This window comes from Patella vulgata, chromosome 7 (assembly GCF_932274485.2).
Source record: "Patella vulgata chromosome 7, xgPatVulg1.2, whole genome shotgun sequence".
Taxonomy (NCBI): Eukaryota; Metazoa; Mollusca; class Gastropoda; family Patellidae; genus Patella; species Patella vulgata.
The window spans coordinates 34,142,391-34,163,493 of record NC_065885.2 but is presented as its reverse complement, the minus strand read 5'-3'; the positions used below and the strand labels follow the sequence as shown (position 1 = coordinate 34,163,493).

At 35.7% G+C, this 21,103-nt stretch overlaps 1 protein-coding gene across 1 annotated transcript; it reads right to left on the bottom strand.

Annotated features, from left to right (window-relative positions):
• Positions 1 to 6,130: 6,130 nt before the first annotated feature.
• LOC126827154 (cytidine deaminase) lies at positions 6,131 to 12,856 on the bottom strand. Its single transcript, XM_050556386.2, has 5 exons — positions 12,690 to 12,856; positions 11,093 to 11,212; positions 8,608 to 8,719; positions 8,312 to 8,369; positions 6,131 to 6,438 (listed from the first exon to the last, which is right to left on the bottom strand). The coding sequence occupies exons 1-5, from the start codon at positions 12,718 to 12,720 to the stop codon at positions 6,319 to 6,321; spliced, it is 441 nt and encodes a 146-aa protein (XP_050412343.1). The 5' UTR covers positions 12,721 to 12,856; the 3' UTR covers positions 6,131 to 6,318.
• Positions 12,857 to 21,103: the final 8,247 nt, after the last annotated feature.

Below are 21,103 nucleotides of genomic sequence, written 5' to 3'. Positions count from 1 at the left end.
GATGTTTTTGCGTTTTACAGTTACGCATTTCAGACCTTGACAACCAGAATAGAAATATATGACATGGAAAACTGCAATGAATCGACAAATGAAATAAAACATAAATCACTCAAATCAGATGAAAGCAATCTGTCTCAACAACATTGACCAGCAGATGTGTTTCGAAACATTATGAGTACGACGTACCTGTAACCCAAGCATTTTAAAGCCTAAACATATCATCTGAAAATATATTGGTGCAAATATTATATAAATCGCTTACTTTTAATCTAAGTTATGTCCATTTTTGAACTTTACATCCGTTTCTGTTGATTTCAAGGTACCATAAGGATGCTTTATTCATTCTTCATGGGACACCCGACCTCCAGGCTAGACGCTGGCTCGCTAGCCAAGAGGTGGGGTGTTCGATCCATGCATTGGCCGAGAAAGTTCATCCAGATTTTCCGGCGTGGTTCCCCCTTGTCAGTGATGCAGGACGGAGGGCCTGACAAGGATGGGCCGAAAAACCGAGGTCCCGCGTACACATTGGCGTGCACGTTAAAGATCCTTTGGCAATTGGAATTCGATATAAGAGTAGGCCGTAGTGTCGCTGTCCGGGTAAAATTTTCCTCATAGCACACGAGTATGGCGTATGCCCGTCTTCATTAGCCCATCCGGTGCAGAACAGTAAAACGTTAAACCCCATTTCATTTCATTTTATTTCTTTTTCAAACTCGAAAATTACATAATAAAACACCCCTTACATTAACATAGCAGATATATACTTTTCTGAACCATCTGGCCCCTGGAGAGATTTCCCAAATCCTATTCTATCTGAAGCAATATATTTCTAGTTCTTTAATTTATTATAGTGTTTAAAACAAAGACACATGTTCACAGTCAACAGGCCTAACGTATAGTTTATAATTCGCTTCGTTTTTAATTAATCCTGAATATTTGAATCCGTGTCCTTTTCTACAACCGGAAATTTTCATTCTCATCAGCGAAACCGTTCCAAATGATGTTGTAATTAAAGTATAATAAGATTAAAGCATACAATCACACAAATTGAATATATTTTGAATTACTTTGTAGATCTTAGGCAATTCAATAATATGAAAGATTTTCTTTATTCTATCTATACGATTACTCTACTTTGTTTTAATAAAAAAATGCACATTTTGAATGATATTTAGTGACTTGAATATAATCAGTAAACCACTTTTTAATGGATAACACTGCGATGTTTTAACCTGGGGCCTGTTTCACGAAATTTTAACTAAGATAAAATCCAAATTTTAGTAATTTGATTGGATAATATTAAATTGATTTTAGTGCTTAACCAATCAAAATTGAAGTATCTACTAAAATTTGGATTTTACCTATAGTTAAGATTTCGAGGAACAGGGCCCAGAACAATAGTAGCATGTTTTCATGTATCAGCATGAAATACGCATACATTTAATACAAGGTTAAAAAGTTCGCAAGGGGATAAAGTAGAGTAGACGCGCTTGATTTTAATATTTTATCGAAAAGTCGTGCTTGTGTATATTAAACCAGTGATTGTTGTCCCACATAACTGTGTTAGTTTTGTTATGTGTCCAATTGCTAAATGACACTTAGGCCCATATTTACGAACAGTGTCTAAAATAATCTGTGATTAGGTCTCATCAGTAACTAGCTAATTACAGATTAGTAGTTGACTAAGTTTGGCATTCTCAAAGGTCAGATTAGCTAACCTTAGACTAGAATTTCTCTTTGTCAACGATTATGATTAAGTTTTAAAATTTGATTGTAAATCAAACATTTAAAACACTGTTTTCATAAATCCATTGAATAAAGGGACAAGTTACAGGAAGTAGATTGCAAAAACATTACATTGTGTTTGAGAACCGTGTTTCCCCACCTGGGGTTCAAAGGGATCAGTAGGATGTAAGCAGGGAGAAAAAGCGGTTCCGTGTAAAAAGACATCCAATTAAATTACAGTATGAAATATTTGGTATTGTAGAAATTTTTAGTATTGGGACAGTGAATTTCAGTGGTTGTTATCCCTCACATTTCTCACAAGCGACCCCCTTGAGTTCACAAAGTAAATAAGAGTATGACATTTTTGGTAGTGTAGACATTTTTAGCATTGGGACAGTGAATTTCAGTAGTTGTTATCCGTCACATTTCCCACAAGCGACCTACACGTAGTTGTATTCACAATGGGGAGGTGCAGAGGTATAATTGTCTTCACTACAATAGAAAATTCTCCCCGACCCGATTAACATCCGAATTTATCATTATTTGTCAATTTTGTATAAACTTGCAATATCTCTATTTAAAGGGAGCATCCCGGATTTTAACAGTCTCAGAAACAAATGTGTACGTATAAAATTTAAGCGCCAAAATATAAAGGAATCGTGTATTTATTTACCTTGTCTCAAAATTTCAGTTCGAAATATTGAGTCGTTTTGACGTCAACGTCAAAACAGCTTATCCGGATGCACAACCCTTTTAAGATTTCGATTCAATTTTTTCGTTGGTTGACCTGATAATCTATTGCCGTTCCTTTAGAGGTTTGTACCTGATAACGAAAGGTACATTTCACCTACATGTTATTTTTATAAAATAAAAGTCTGGTTTTATTCAGACACTGTATAATACTGCACCGGTCTCCGTTTCCAGATGAAGACTGGCGGGTTTAAGTTGTTTGAAAACGTATCACGTATATTGAGTTAGTTGCTCGGCCCAAAGGTAGAGCATTTTAAGGGGTTTTAACACAAAATTAAGCAGTTTTATTCTCCAAAACATAATCACAAGCAAGGAGGGCCGCGGGCTATTATTTCCCGTACATCAGAATATGACTAGTCAGAAAATCGCTTATTTCAGAATAAAAAATTTGTAACTCTTGTATTTGAAATGTATTCTTTCTATTGAAGAAGAGGTGTCATCACTGTTTTCTAATTTATATTGAGATTTATGAAGTTTTGTGTCGCTCTCGCATTGTTCATGTATTTTTAAACCATAGTTTGATTTTGAAACAAAAGCCTCAAACGGAATAGGAGCATTTCATGTTCCTGTGACACTGACAGTAAAGCACATTTTAATAATGATATGGGCGGCAAGTAAAATTCTTTCATTGTTTATAAATACATCAGTCCAATTTAGAGAAGCGGAATGCGTGTTTATAGCGTGTATATGCAGACCTACTGTATGATACAGTATACTACGGTTGATCTAAGGACATTTGAATAAGTTCATTAGGACATATAAATAAGTTCAAAATGACATTTGAATAAGTTCAAAATGACATTTGAATAAGTTCAAAATGACATTTGAATAAGTTCAAAATGACATTTGAATAAGTTCAAAATGACATTTGAATAAGTTCAAAATGACAAATACCGCAAAAGCTTTTTGCTTTCTTGGTTATTTAACTTCTGCTTCCACAAAAGTGATATCGCAGACACTTTATAATCAGTCCATGAATCCACCACTCAAAATTAATCGCCAAGGCCTTAAGGCGGGTACACACTGTCGTGTCTATGACACCATAATCAACTTGTAGCTATATTGAGTAATTTATTTACTTTAAGTCGAATATTATCAATATTTCAAGGATTGGCTTGTCGTATTGTGAAAGTAATAACTTTTTAAATATCAATATTTTCAATCAATTCAATTAAAATGTCTGTCTCGGCCCTATTTACAAACATGTAACAGATGTTTTGACATGCAAGTTGTTGATTGGAATGTCGCGTTTCATTGTTGACATGTTTTCTTTGATAACGTAGAGCTTTCAATGCTTGATTTGTTTTCTTTGGTCTTGTCAGTTAAAATGAAAAATGATTTTCAATTTAGGTTTTTATTTAAATGTGCGCGTTAGCTACATTGGTTACAAAAAATAGTGGGATTTTGGGTTGGTCTTAACAATGGCAACGTTTTTAGTTTCTACATTTTAATTTAGCTTGGCACTTAAACAAAAGTGTCTAGAAAGTTTTAAAAGTTTGATGCTAGTTGTCGATGCTATAATCTATGTTCCGTTATCCAATTTAGGGTATGAAGGAATTTAAGCAATATTTCTTGGCATAGTTTATTTTAGAAATCAGTATAGATTTCCTAAACTCACCAAAATCTACTCAAACCCGTCAATATTCCAAATCAAATTATTAATCATCACCACATTTCGTTATTTAAACGTTCCTGGTGACAATTATATTGATTATCATCACATTTCGTTATTTGAACGTTCCTGGTGAAAATTATATTGATTATCATCACATTTCGTTCGTTATTTGAACGTTCCTGGTGAAAATTATATTGATTATCATCACATTTCGTTATTTGAACGTTCCTGGTGAAAATTATATATATGCCGTTTTTTATTTAAATTTATAAAATATATGGACAAAAAAATCCGACCTCATTTTATCCTGTTAGGAATAGAACATTGTTATTTATTGTTTATCATCCAAGCTACCATTTAGGTATACACAATGTGTACACGGGGCCTCGGTTTTTTTCGACCCATCCGATGACTATACTTTGTCCCTTACCAGACCCTCCGTCCTATATCACTGTCAAGGGGGGGGGGGGCACGACGTAAAATCCTGATGGAGTTCTCTGTGAATACCGGAGTCAACGTCTTACTCACTGAGCCACTGTGGCTCCCTCTGTTAAGTACGAACAATAATATCATGCAAACGGATCCGTGAGGCAACCGACAGTCAAGCTTTACAAAATTAGATTATACTAAGTTCACAATGTATAGTTTATACTCCAAGTGTAAATTTTACGGCAAACCTAAAACTTCTCGTCGGACAGCTTTATTTCTCAAATCACAGTATCTATAGATTTTACACAAGGCAAACCGCTATTTACACTTCAGACACACTTATTGTTATCAATTCTAGTCAAATTTGTTTGTAGCTCTTCATAATATTTACTTATATTTAAACGAAAAAACTTAAAATTAATAAATAAATTTACATCTATTTTTATTATTCTTCGATGTATTAATTTTCATGAAAAATAACACAATCTGTTACGGTTGCATGTTTCTCAGTCAAACAGAATAAAAAATAACTTCAATTATTTATTGTTTAATATCGATGTAAATGAAAAAACGAGATAAGTGCGCATATTACTGATTGGAAGGGTTTAAAACCAATACAACTTACAAAATTCACCCGCCATTTTCCTTTACTAACTTCGTTGGACCGGATGCTATGTTTGATCAGGAAGTCTGTGCCTATCTCTAATAACAGATAGGGAAATGAAGGATGTATAGAAAATACGACGGGTGACATATATTCTAGATATTAGAACCGAAATTAGGTTTAAAGTTCTACTTTTCTGCACCAAAAAGACGAACGATGACGGATATACGGGCTACACATACTATAGCTATAACGCCACTGGCGGGGAACTGGACTGGCGAGCCCGTGGCCTCCACTTTAACAAAATTATGCAAGAGCTAAATCTGCCTATTGCAGGTCTTGCTTTAGGCATGAAATTTTATCTAAATTATTAATTAGACATTAATTAACTATCCAGATCATAATCAACTCTCGATGTCATCGCTAGCCTGCGATATTTACTGGATTAGAATCCAATCGGTTGCGCAGCGCTACGCCCATTCATGATTAAATCAAGAAATGGATAATCGAGACTATGTATTTTATCGTATGGACTTCAATCGCTAAATTCTCGGTTCAGGGTGGATCAATTTGACTGAAATTTTCAGCAAATACCATTTACAGTATCTAATTTTTTCAACTATTATAGCGAGAACTGCCAGCTCTTTATTTTATCTCCCATAATGTATCTTTAAAGATACTTTCCCACAAAAGTATTTATCGGGTGGTTATTTCCAATAAAAATATGGCAATTTTGATGGAAAGTAGAAACATCCAATCTTACTAGAAAAATGCTGGATTCCCTGAAAATACCCATGGAGCGCATACAGGACAAAAATGCAAGAGTTTCCCTAACGGTCAACCCTAGGGATGTATGCGCGAGTGACGTCAAAGGTTGCACGCGAAGATTGTATATGTTGATAATCTTGATGGTGAGCTTAAACATATGATCTATGCACCCAATGAAAATAAAATATAAAATGTATTTTTCTTCTGTTTATGTTTATTCAGTTACGGTTATGTATTATTAACACTCACAGAAATGATTTGAAATTTTAGGATCTTTTTTTTTTCCATTTTCTTTTTTTTTTTTTTTTTTTTTTTTTGAGTAAGTGATCTAGACTGTAAATCTGTTTTCAAAACAGCAACATTGAATATTGTTCATTGCTAATATTCGTTTAGGGTAGATCCTCTTATCAAAAAAAAAATATAAGGGTTAAATTCTTTGCTCCTTTAACGCATCAGGACAGAAAGCCAGGGGGTATAACTCCTTCACCGTTACCTTCATCCACGTCCTGTCTGGTTTGATCAAATAAACGTCCCAATTTAGCCCGAACTGCAAAAATAAAATCAAAATTTAGCAGAGCATTAGAGGTGATCGAAAAAGAAGATTAATTAAATGAAGAAATTCTTGAATGGTACCTTAAGGCACTGTGAGATACCTTTTATAAAATACGCAATAGATGAGATTCTTTCTTCAGTAAGATATGGAGCAGAAATGATTTTAAAATAGGGAAGGTTCACACAATATTTACGTATTTTACGTGCACGCCAATATGTACATGGGACCTCGATTTTTTGTCCCATCCGAACAAATATACGTTTCCCTTGACAGGCCCTAAGTCATGCACCGCTGACAAAAGTACCACGGAACCTCCAGGTAAGGGAGCCTACGTCTTCCTCACTGAGCCACCGCGATTCCCTAAACAAATATGCACCCTGGAATGTATTGTTCGTGTAATAAACTAGGTTTCTAGAACAAATGTATAATTATTTTCCAGTTAACTTCCGTAATAGTACAAACATCACTGCCAAAGTAATGTAAACTGAGTATAATTATAAATAATCAAACTGTAAACAAGCAACTACGTAGGTAAATTTTGTAGACAACTATAAACATTGTCATTTACCCACTGTCTAATGAAGACCTAAACAAACCGAAATATGTGGAAAAAACACTTCCAAACATTTAGTTGGAGAGCTTAAATTATACTGGATAACCTTAAACAATGTGAGTTGTGTGTCCAAACCTAATCAATAATAATATGTACATTAGTATTATTATTATTGTTCGATTTATATAGCGCTTCATTACACGTGAAGTGTTTCTATAAAGTAACTTCATTATAAAAGGTTTGCCATAGTTATGTTTTGGAACTAATCTGTAACATTGCAATACCAATTGATATAGTGTATCAAATTTAATTTACATCATTACAAAATTAGGAGAAACCACGCCACTTGACTCAATGAAAGTCCTTATGATTTCACGCGCAGGCGTCACAACACTGGACCTCACCCTCGTATGTGAATAAGGGGTGGGTAGATAATGCTTAAAGTAGCTAAGTCTCTAACTCAATATCATCAAAAATCTTCGACATTGAAAACACGAATTATTTGTAAATTCAAATCAACATTGGTCTTATGATCTTACAGGGAAAAGGTGGGCTTCTGTTATCCAATATTCAAGGCAAAATAAACATTTTAACATTGGTACACGAATCGTGTACTATAAGACGTTTCAGCGCCATTTGGATTAAGGGACTCAATGAACGCGGCTAGACATATCCCACAAGCCATGTAAAATGGTGACGCTATATTCTTATCTGGAGAGCATGCGCAATAAATATCATCGGTGTAGACTGGAATAACTAGACGCTAAAGATTGCCATTCAATTAACACTTCTGGCGTATTTCGCCGAACATAACTGATTAGAAATTACAGTAAAAACAGAAACGATTGAATGTAAATCAGTTTAAATACATTCATATTACATTATTATATACGTTGCGACCCATTTGTGTCAATTTCTAGGTCCCAAATATTAGCGATTTAGCTCCTTTAAAACCAATAAGGAAACGGATCATCGATCTGGTGGACTAGACACTTTCTTTGACAGTCACACTGACGAGAGATATATTTATTCAACCGTCTAGTCGGTATTGTTTCATAAATTGTCTTCCGTGGTTCTTTGTTAAGGCACAAAATCCCACCATCCCTTTGGGAGAAGCAAAAAAAGAATAGTGTCTCAAAATAATTCCTTGTCCCCTTAATTAAATGTCAATCCGTTTGAATGAACATTTATTCAGAATTTTCAATTTCGAATGTTTCAAATAATCCCTCTCGGTTAAAAGAAGTTTGATAGCTTAGTTCGGCAGTTGTCTGGCGTTTATTTCAACATGTTACAAATATTTAAGATAGGTCTTACCTCGGCCATGAATTGTCTACATGCTCCACACGATCCTTTAAAGCTGTCTTTCACTTCACTGTTGATATAATAAATGAGAAAGCATAAATATATTTGGACTGTGTCTTGTCCAACTTTAAAAAATCAATGCCAGAGATACCAGGAAAAAGTAGGATATTTGCCAACGTTAGTTTACTGATAATGCCGCATCAATTCCTACCCCTATATCGCCGCCCCACCTCCTACACCCCTCTCCACCCTTCCACGGACCACTATGGTTTATTATATTAAAGATTATTACGAACAGGTCTACTAACCATACCACCGCTAAAGCTTGGAATTTAAGATGACCTTCAGAAACAGCTTTCACCAATGCAACTCTTTCTGCACAGATACTTAAACCATAGGAGGCATTCTCTACATTGCATCCTGGAACATTCAAACACATCCTGTACCGTGTACCAATACATTTTCTATAATACATCCTAGAACATTCAAATATAAATCGTATACTATCTTGTGAGAGCCTACAGGACAGAGATTATGTCACAGGTTTTAAAACTGGTGGGGCTGTTCATCGGGATGTAGAATCCTGTCGAAATTTCTCCAGCATCGAAATTCGTTTATTATATTTTATTTTTTCGACTGCGTGCATATCTCAGTTTATGAAACACAAGTAAGTAACGCGCTGGGTTCGTATCTTCCAATTGCCAAAAATGCGTAATTTTGATCGAAATTAAAGATGGGTTCCCGCGTACAAACTGGGTGATTTAATGGTATATATGGACCAAAAACAAATTCAAACTAATTAATTTGTCATAATTATGCTTCAAATCCTTCTCAAACATTGTAATTGCGAAGGAATGCCCTGCTATTAAAATTCGATCAAACCAGGTCATGTTTACGTCACATCTTGGGAGTCAGAGGAGAATTCATTGCATACATGTTGTCTTTAATCGCTTACTATTTATTACAAATATCGAATCCTAATTAAATCCTCGGATTATCCACTACCCGCGTCTTTTTCCGTCATTTTTATCTCAGAAAGTATTGTACGTTTAACTCTTCATAAAGTTTATCAACTTGTACATGTACATCAAGCGCTCAATGTTCGCTTGTGACCTTTGACATCACGCGTGCAGAAGTTCTTAATCGTCGGGCTGTTGATTAGGGGAACCCTTACATTTTTGTCCTGTATACGCTCCATGAGTGTTTTTCGGGGAATCCAGTATTTTTCTAGTAAAATTGGATATCTCTACTTTCCATATATACCAAAATTGCAATACTTTTATTGGAAATAACCACGCGATAAATACTTTTCTGGGAACCCATCTTTAAAGACTTCGTTAGAATCAGACATGTACGTCCTAATTACTGGAACGAAATCAAAGTTATTATATCTACTTATCACGCGTGCAGAAGTTCTTAATCGTCGGGCTGTTGATTAGGGGAACCCTTACATTTTTGTCCTGTATACGCTCCATGAGTGTTTTTCGGGGAATCCAGTATTTTTCTAGTAAGATTGGATATCTCTACTTTCCATATATACCACAATTGCCATACTTTTATCGGAAATAATCACGCGATAAATACTTTTCTGGGAACCCATCTTTAAAGACTTCGTTAGAATCAGACATGTACGTCCTAATTACTGGAACGAAATCAAAGTTATTATATCTACTTATCGGAGAAAATATTACTGTTCTTATCTTGTTCTACTTTATTTTTTAAAAAAGTATTTATTGTTTGGTTCCAGTCAATTCATGCCCGACTGGTAAGCACGGGCCTATTATACTATAGTGTAGCAGCCCAAGATAATTTCAGGCAGAAAGCAAAACATTTTATATGAAATTAGATTGAAACTTTCCCAATTCCACAAGTTTAGACATTAAGGTAAAACTAATAAGTAATAGATAGGTCTAAAACCAGGAAACGGTTAGAGTAAAGTCTGTCTAAACCATCTTCAATAGAAGGCTTGATCTCGCTTTAACTACGTACATCTTATCAAGGCCTTCACGTAATACCCTGCATATTTCGGCACTAATTTGGATTGGGTACAAGCCAAACTTGCGAGTCTATCAGATTCCTCGATCGTCGCGAATACCAAGTCTCGCGCTTTCAAGCTAAAATGTCTACCTGTGATAATCGAGTTGCAAAGTTAAAGGTTCATTCAATGTCATGGGTTCCGTGGAGGTCGCGATGTCACAACCTCTGATTGGACGCTACTGCTCACGTGTCTGTAGATAACATAGCTATAAGTTCGGGAATTGTGAAGTAAACAAGCAACGGCCAGATGTTGTAAAACTCGCAGTCGTTTCTTCAGGAACATGGTCTAAACAAGCCCAGACAGGTTAATCGAAAAACAAAAATTATTATAAAATCAGGAATATTTTTTCGACATTTTTATTGCATGATTACATATTTTACCAAGCATATAAATTTGCAATAGGCTCAATTAGAAAACCTTTTATTTCAAAATCAAAAATATTCTTGGAGTGGTGTAAATTATATGTACTCTAATGCAATAAAAAAAAAAGGATAAAACTAGATAGACGGTAGCATGTAGGCTTAAACTGCCTCGTTTGTCATAGGTAGATAGAATAAATTTTATTTCGTTCCGGTAAATCAGGACGTACATTTCTTATAATTATATAAGGAAACCTTCAATTTCGACCACAAGGGCACCTTTATGGCATTCGGCAAAACGAACCAACCAGTTTTTAAACCTGTGGACGTAGTGCACGAGACGGCGCTCAGTGTTGTTAAATTTATTGGGACTGTTATTTGGGTTTTTAGAAGTACCTTCAAAAATCTGTCCATTTTCAGTCAAAACTGCACACCCAACTTTAAACTCACTGTATGGACAATATGCTTTAGCTTTTACAGAAATTGCTGCCTCTGCCAAAGCTTGAAGTTTGGAATCTATAAATATTAAAGATGTGGTGTAATTAATAGACAAATCAGATATAAATCTTTGAGAAAATGATAAGGTTGTAGGCCTATATGTTGTTCATTTAAATCTATGCATGCAGATATCTGCTTAAATTAACCACCAGAAATAAAATCTTGTGATCTCGGCATATCCATTATTAACACATGTCAGGTATCGTCTTAAGACAAAATACGTCACTTGTATTTAGCTAAATATTAAACAAAAACCACCAGCTGGGAATAGTTGTCAAATGTTTCGTATTTGTACTGCAGCTGTCTATGATGTCGATCTTGGAAGAGTTTATAACTACTTCGAGATAATCGATTGGGTAATCTCTGTACAGATAATTAAAGAGGAGATTATGGTGCCTAGTAGTGAGATACTAAATGGAATGAAAAGTTAAAAGGGATTTAATCTTACTTATCTGCATCAGCCGGGTAAATGAACTCACGCGGGCCCAGAGAGAGCGAGGGGGGGGGGAGATGTAAAGTTCACTGAACACTAATTATATAATTTAGGTACTAACATCGCGTAGCTCTATGCTTATTTACTACAATAATTAAATCCCTTGAGCGAATAGTTCTTCAATAATGGGAGAGGCATAGGAAGATGCGACGAGGCGACCTTACTCCACATCAAACACATGCCTAGAGTCGAAACCAGAGCACCTTAATAGTTGATAGATCTGGTAGTAAGAATGCTAAAATTATGAAAATATCCTTAATGGTAATCTGTGCGGCATTTGATTCAGATTCATATGTCGTATTTACGGTAATAAGTACTTAATGTTAGGACTGTATATAGACGTTTAAATCATTTTGAAAGTTCAATGCTGTGTCCAAAATACAGGGGCGTACGTATCGATTCTGTTTGTGGGTTGTTTAGCAAAAATGAGACAGACTGATGCACTTGCCCTTAATACGAGTGACGCAGCCACGGGCCGAGCACTAAGGTGCGAGCTTTAAGTGTGGGGGGGGGGTATGCTCCCCCGTAGACATTTTTGAATCTAGAGTCCATGAAATGTCATTTCCAGCATTTTGCAAAATTCTGACCGTTAGAAAACACTTATAACATGAGTAAAATTGAGTACTGGGTATGAGAATTAATGCTATTTATTAATTTTGGCAATGCCTGTTTACCTTATTAATTCATTTAGTCGCCGATGCATTATTTTAAACCAACTGCACTTTCTATAGTTTGCATGTAGAAAAGGTAACATGTAATTAACGTAAACGCAGCATTATTTACTACTTACTCTTGCTAACTTAAAAGTTATTTTGAGAGTAGTAGATATGACTTGTAGCGTGAATCGAGAGATAATTTCAAGTCGGAAACTTGTAAATACCACCTCAATCGAACGCAGTATGAGTTTATCGTCGTTTCAATTACGTATATTCCCACAAATCACATTAATATTATGTTAATAAAGGGAATGTTATAATGTTAAAAATCTGCGCGGTTACATACCTAATTCACTGAAAGGCTTGCCTACATCCATTACAGCTTCACTAATAAAGAATTAAAGTGGTTTGGACCGCGAATCGTATTTTAGAAATAAAGAATTTAAGTAGGGTATTATTCTGTGTCTTTACGACCTCTGAGTATTGTTCAGCAGTAGTCCTAACAACTAGTCAAATTTTAATCCTTGAACTGTCTTAACTGTACAAGTCTGGATGAACAAACATATGTAAAGTTAATGTGAAAGGCCTGGCGAACACTCGGTCAAACTAACACGATAAACCTTTGTCGTATTAAAGCTAGACTCCTGTAACAAAACTGAATTGAAATTTAAGTACCGATGGGTGCTATAATGGTTTCGTCCATTAATAACATATGCAATGAAACGAAATGGGGTTTAACGTAATTTCAAGTAAAAGGAGTGGAAATTTAGCATTGGGAAAGGATTTTTGTCAAGGGAGGAACGCCAAACTGATTGAGAATTATAAGAATACCCAAGCAACATACTTGACAAAACTGTGGGAAAAGGTGTCCCAGGAGTTATTAAATTGTTGTGGTTACATAATGTTGGGAGTCTGGTTGCCTTAAGCCATATTATCAGGAATTCATTGGATGTATGTTATAGTATCAAACAACAAAACATCACACAATACCACAGGTCAACTCCATTAAGTTAACAAAGTAATCGAACGGTCTAGACGTCATCGATAGCTAATCATATTAAATGTAAACATAAAAGCCTGTAATATTCAGTTGTTTAGCTTCTGGACAAGGAAAGATGGATGAACTAAAACAATTATGGAATAGGTTTGGTTTATTGGTTCTACTTATATCAATTAATTAATTTTAAAATTTAAGGACTACTTTTTCAATAAAATAGCTCATATTCTTTTCCAATCACTGTCTATCACGGATTTTTGTTGTTGACTCGACTTCATCTTGGTTTAAAGTTACAATTTCATATTTTCTAAGAAAGTCAAAGCATAATTATTTCTATGTCTTTTGCTCAATAGATTTTCAACTCACTATTATACGATCATAGGTTATCTTTCTCACACTTAAAAATCTTCACACCGGAAATAATAACACAGTTACCTCCCTTGTTTTCCTATTCCCCACCATGGAATGGCTATCTTCAAACGTTTGAATTTGAAGTTGAAAATGATATTTTTGCCAATTTCTCAACTGGCAATAGTGAATTATAGGATTAATAGGATTATTCTTTAACAATGTAGGACTGTTTATAGATACCATCTATTTTAGGCCTTTATTTTAATACATTTTAAAAATATAACTTAAAAATATGAAATTGTAACTTTAAGGAGATTTCTATGTGGGGCGCGTTCAATAATGCGCAGATATCGTATGTTCGACCCCAGATCAACCGACTAATCAAAATCCATGGGATAAAAATTCAGTGAAATCTTTTGAAAGGCTTTAATTAACGAGACCTTATATTATTATACTGTCGCTAAAATCCCAGAACGCACCTTTGTTAAACATGTCTTTAAACTTTAAATGGGGGTGGAGAGCCGAATAAACGAACCGAAAAGTGTATTATTTTTGATAAGGCATATTAAAAAAAACAATTAGGAAATTCACAAAGAGTATATTTTGTTGTTAAGGTATGTTGTTAAGTAATATTGGCAGCTGGCAGTACAAATACAAAACACTCGATTACAAAAACTTAACCCCCTTAGGACAACCTTGCTCAGCTGGTAGCTTTTATTTGATATTTAACTAAATAAAAGTGACGTATTTTGTCTATAGTCGTTGCTCATTGGCGTGTTTTACCATCTCTACTCGGTTTGTTGAACATTACTTCTGTCTTCTGGTTATTGATCAATTGAGTAATCTTTGATTTGTGCTAGATTAATAGGTTTTCAGAATCGACTATTTGAAAGCTTGGCTTTAAACAGCTAACTAATATATCTGTATTAAAAGATATGCCGAAATTACAAGATTTGATTTCTGGTGGCCATATTATGCTGACGTCTGCGCATGTATAGATTTGTATCGCTATGAGTTTCAATGAAATAACCGTGTCCGTATCTGGATCCGTAAAAGGATTTATATTGAGATAAATCAAGTTCATTGACATTCATTTTGAAAACCTGTGTAATTTATCGAGGAGATATAGACATTGTGGACTATCGATATTTGCAATCCATCACCCAGCAATACTGGTTGTTTGCAAGCCAATCGCACGGAAGCTCTTTCCCTTCCTTCTTTATACAGACCACACTTCAGCAACTGCTTTACGGGGAACAAAAGTTAAAACTCAATTATGATGGTTTTTCCCTTTTATATGCAGGCCAATGTCAACATTTATGCTATTTAAAAGCGCCAACCTCGTAACGATCGCGAAAACTAGTCGTGTACTTGACAACTAATGAAATGGAATGGGGGTTATAATAATAATAACTTTATTTCAAAAGAGTAGAAAATTAGGCCTGGTGCCTTTCTTACATTTTGTCCTTTTAACAACATCAAGCATGCATAGTTAACTTCCTACTTGTCCTCACCGACTTGGCTAATGGAGATGGACATGTTCCATACTGCGCGGACAGCAGTGATACGGCCTACTCTTATTTCGAATTCCAACTGTCAGTGATTATTTTACACGCAAGTACACGTACATCGGACCCCGATTTGTGCGTCCCATACGACGCACCACTGACACTTCACGTACCTGAATATCAGCGAAGAAATTAATAAGAGAAAAGATATTAGTGTATGTGAAGTATGGATATGGCAAATAATCACAACTCATATTTATCGTTTCACGGTTAAACACAATTTTTGTATAATTGTTAAAATCGGGAAAACATTTTTACATGGGGTAATAATTTGTGAGCAATCAAGTTGTGTGGTTTCCGGGCTTATATTAGATCCAAAGACAGCGTAATCACTCAATTATCGTCTGGTTCTGCCCACCGAGATTCTTTTCTTTTGGCCTGTTCATAACAATGAATGACATTTCATCGATCGTAAGGCAAACGACACAACAATCTTCCAGCTTATTAGATTTGATTCATTGTGTAAGATCTTGGTGTATAAAAATTGCAAGCTCTCACAAGACCCATAAAACACATTTCATACACAACGGCGTAACCATTGATTTGCTATAAATAAAATGAGATGGGGGTAGTCGGGTTTGGACGATTTGGGGTCGAATTTTGGCATATTTTCGAAAGGGTTGTAACAACCGCCTAGGGATTCCCTGTAACATAATTTTGACAATAGCTTGATGCCTCTATGCACATGCTTCATTCGACATGTTTTCTTGACTATAAAAATGAATTCGTGATCAGTTAATGCAATAAAAAAACGATATTTTATCGAACTATCCCACCCTGTAAGATTGTTTACTGATTTCGCCACAAGTCGTCCTGGTCACTTGAGGTTTACCTAGTTCCAAAATTAAAAAGACCTTCATACTTTCTAGGTTAACCCTTCGGTCGACATGATTACTAAATTTAGATACAAGCAGGTCCGAAATCATTTGAATTTATTGAAAAATGTCAATTGCCATTGAAAATAGCTATTACATTATATGAATGTATAGTGTAAAATTTTTGTCGAATTAATGCGTTTCATGGCCTAGGTTCCTTTAGTAAATTCTGAAAAGTTTGACAAGAATTTAAAAACCTTTCTATCAGATCAGTATCTGGTTGATTATACATTCGGTTGAGTGTTGCCCAGATACCAATCGTATGTCTGGTTTACATTGAATATATCAATATTTGTGTTATAAATCTACCACATCTTTTATAAGCATCTTATTTCACATATTACACTTATTGTACACGCGATCTTTTCACGCTATCAATTATTGGTTTTGTATATCAACGAGCTCTCCTTTGAACAATAAATAATCATAGGGAAAAACGTTTGTATACTAATATGTGTGAATTAATTTTTTTATTTGGTTGTTTGTTGTTTTCTCTCGGTTTTTATTTTCTTTGCTAAATTATACTTTCTGCATTACGTGAAATTTAATCTCCTAATCGTTAAATTGAATAAAAATGAAATGGGGTTTAACGTCCTATTTTTCTACGCCGATTTGGATAATGAAGATGGGCATACGACATGCAGAGTGCTATGAGGGGAATTTTCCCGATGAGCTGCGCTACTAATTCCAACTGTCCTTTAAAGTGCATGCCAACGTTTATACAAGACTTCGGTCTTTCGAACGATCACAACGACTAGACACTATCCCTGCCAAGGAGAAATCGCCCTGGGAATTTGCGAGAAACCTTTCTCGAAAAATACAGGGATCGAACCGAACCCCGGACCAGTTAGTGAGCCAGTGCCTGATCCATAGAGTCACCGCGACTCACAAATTAAATAGAACATCCCACTTCACCACCATTTTATGTCCCTGGAACCATTTAAGTATATCTTCAGAATCATGCTAGTTTATTCTTTCCTCGCGGGTACAATTCACATTGTGTGTATTGCTTGTTGTCTCGTAAACCTGGCGATAAAAACAAACTCTTTGGTGGACGTGGAGCAAATGACGAAGCTGTACTTATGTACAGCAGATACCCTCGTAAAGTATAGAACAACTGGTGTCTAGGTGACTGGTGGTATATACTACTGCTCATCCTAAAGTATGTTTTCGATACTGCGGAATGCTATTTAGTCAAAAAACAAAAGCGGTTCATATTCAACCACCAAACCGCTCAGGAGTTTAGGAATACTTTGCTTTATGCTACGATATGTATTACATCTCTCTAGATCAAATGTAGGACAGTTTTACTTTCACTTCGAGAATATACAATTGAACAAACTAAGTAATTTGATAGTAAATTAACAAATCTAAAGTATTATAACCATCCTAGCCTAGTACGTCAACGGTATCTGCTGATGTACCTATTGTGCTGATCAACGTAGTCAAAGATTCATTCTTTAGCAGTCGCCTCAAATTTTCTTCCAGACTCTGGCATATAGTAGAACCGACCGTTAATTAATACCTATGCCTTTGCATTTTTGTAAGATTTATTTATCTGCTCTAATAAAAGGGACACCATTAAAATTATATTTGATATAACATTTATCAGTATAACTATAAAATATATTTAATTGTTTTTTGGGTTTTTGGGGGGGTGGGGTATTGTTTTTGCGGGGGGGGGGGGGTATGCAATTTAACAAAATGTTAGTTCAATAGGCCGAAATTATGACTACCTACACCTCTGTGGGGTTGGCACATGTGTACCACTGCAAGGTTATCATCAAGATTGGCCATGCATGAATGTGATTTATACAACTTTACATCTAGAACTGAACCTCGCGATGAGCCAGCAATCGACTTGAAATGAAACTTGTGGAATTTCAAAGTCGATTGCTTATCCATGCCATATTGGTAATTTTACCAATTAAACATGTCTTAACTGGGGTCTAGATCTTCATTTCAGTGTTCTTGTCAATGGCTTTCCATCAACGGTTTTGACATCTGCATTTCGTGTGAGTTTCTGATGAAGCCTACTTGTCTGGGGCTTAAGGAATGACAAAATAGTATTAGGAAATAATTATTTATAGCACCAAAAACTTATTACTCGAACACCTGATGCAACTTCTTGTCTGACGAGTTCGCATAGCCAATTCTTTGCATTTAGACCATTGGGCTAGTGACTCTGCTGGAGACCTATGACTCCTAAGGTATCTTAAACCTGATGGAGTTTGGCTTATGAAATTCATGTCCAAACATCGCTGCATTTCACACAGTTCACATTTGTATGCAAATCAAACGTGACAATGTTCAGACATGGCATATTTAGGCTTTCTGAAAGTTTCAAGGTGGCCTAAATAAAGACTTTTAGCAAGCTTAAATTCCTGGTCCGAATCGCGTATCCGTATCGATTTTGCGTGTAACGTCATCAATGCGTATGTATTTCTCATACGTGATACGGCACACGGATAAGGCAGCACGTACCGAACAGCTTTCATACGGAAAGGGTCCGGATAACATCGTCGTCTTTTTACCGTTTTTTTTTCTTTTGCTACTTTTAGACGCTGAAATGTTGTGCCGTAGCGTTTATGTGAATCTATGTATATTCTACAACACGAATGTGTATATTTGATTTTAACCATGGTATAAAGGCTGGAATTTAATCATTAGTTTTGATGAGCTCTTCGGTGAATTTACATATTTTTCCCGTCTGTCTGTCTGTGTGCTGGTTGATCTACGTGCTAAATTTAGCCAGGTGGGACCTTGCAAATCTGTAAAAGGGGTATATACTTTCTGAAACGATACATTAGTGAATCCAAAAATTGCTGTCGAGTCGAAGTCGAAGATTTTTAATAAAATTCGACACTAAATGGTTTTTTTAAATTTTAAATAGCTCAGCGACTGTCGAGCGACTTTACTCCTTTCAGGAATTGTAGGCTAGTCACTAACTGCCATCATGCTGTAATAGAACTAAGCTCAGCTCAGCTAGCTATACGTACACGGCGCGAAAATTCTGCCAAAACTCTAAAAACTACGTAACTTTCAGGGCGCACCCTCCAATGTTTCATTGAGTGACCTGATAAACTAAAATATTCTACGATAAAAACGCAAGAAAAAACAACAAAATGGTTCAACGCGTGTGCCTTAGATCATAGGGTCTGTCATTGAGTCAAGTAGCGTGATTTCGATTCCCCGCATGTACGTGAAAAGGAGAGTAGGCTCGCCTGTACGTCCAACCTCGTGTGTTTTCTCCGGTCCCCCGGTTTCCTCCCACAGCTAAAGACCTAGAATGAAGTTGACCATGTTAGTCCCGAAATGGTGTAGTTTGTGTCTAGTGAACGTTAAACGTTAAACCCCATTTCTCTCTCTCGATTACTAATCAAGAAGCTCGTGTCCAAAACCCACCCTAAAGCAGAGTTTCAGATAGTTGCTTGGGACAAGAATAAATATTTGCAAGAGCCTTCCACGCAGCTAGTTTTATTCACTGTAATATATCTGAAATATATCTGGGATTTCTCCATTAACTTTTCACATGGATGAACAAATAACAACACTTGGCTGTGTATGTAATTATTCTAGATCTAATTTACTACACGTATCTATAGAGATTACATTAAATATTGTAACATATGGTAGTAATTATCATATGAATGTTATTATTGTAAAATATAAACGTATATAATCAATTTTATTACCTGATAACTTTTATAATAATTGAATATTTTAGTGAAAGGGGTTGGGAAGCCGCGGTGACTCAATGAGTAAGACATTGGTTCGCTAATCTGGAGGTCCCGTGTTAGATCCCCGCGTTGGCCTAGAAACTTCATCGTGATTTTACAGCGTGGTTACCCCTTGTCATTGGTGCAGGACGGAAGGCCTGGCAAAGGACAACGTATAGTAAGTAGTTCGGATGTGACGATAAACCGAGGTCCCGTGTACACATTGTCGTGTACGTAAAAAAACCCTTAACAGTTTGAATTCGAAATAAAAGTAGGCCGTAGCGCCGCACTATATGACGTATGCCCGTCCAAATTAGCCCAGTCTGTAACAAAAAGTAGGACGTTAACCGCCATTTCATTTCTTTTCTCTTGGGGTTGAGACCGTTGTACTCGTTTTAGTTAGGACGCTAGAAACTCCTACTGCCCAGACAAAAACGGGTGATCTTTTCAAGTCCGGGTTAATGCCTGTGAGATTTCTAAAGCCATGTGAATATTCGAAACGATGTCACATGTACGTTTTTGCTCGGTACATTAACGGCTAAAATATGTTTTCTTATAATTTTATCTTAAAACATTGGACCGTTTGGAAACTAACGACAATTTTCTCATATAAGATACATGAGTTGTTATCATCGCATTAACCATTGCCATACTTCACATTCTCCAAAAAATGTATCTGATCTGTAATGGGGAAACCGGAGGGATTAGGGGGCGACCATAATCCCTACCAGAACAAACGTGGGACCAAACCAATGGCAGGTTTCTTAAAAATCATTTCAATCTACAATCCACACAGCTCCCAAAGAAAGCTGTTCAAATGATTTAGAATGTGTTTTACATGCTAGTTTCTGGTGTGTAAGAAAATTGCCAGACGTGTGTAAAACATTCATTTTATTGTTCAATATTCTACATTTCAAGTACGCCTGAAACATCTAATTTTCTTTTAAAATAAACAGAAACATGGAACATCAATGCCATGCTTTTATAACCCAGATAGATAATTATATTAATAGTCATCTATATTAGAAGAAGTATTTACTTCCTACCATATGGTCAGATGAATGAATCATGTGTACTTAACCATCTTGTAACTTGCACGTATATATAGAACTTATAAGTTATAGCCTAAGCCTGAATTGGATGAAAAGGAGGAGTGATACAACACAGCACAATTTATATGAAATACAATCACTTATTTGTTACACATAGTCTTGTGCTCGAGAACGATGAGAGCACTTGTCGAAACATCG

Coding starts and splice junctions, on each gene's coding strand:
- LOC126827154 (XM_050556386.2), bottom strand. CDS start 12,720: ATGGATGTAGGCAAGCCTTTCAGTGAATTAG. Junction 11,213..12,689: donor CAAGCCTTTCAGTGAATTAG/GTATGTAACCGC, acceptor TAATATTTATAG/ATTCCAAACTTCAAGCTTTG. Junction 6,439..8,311: donor GTAGACAATTCATGGCCGAG/GTAAGACCTATC, acceptor TTATTTTTGCAG/TTCGGGCTAAATTGGGACGT.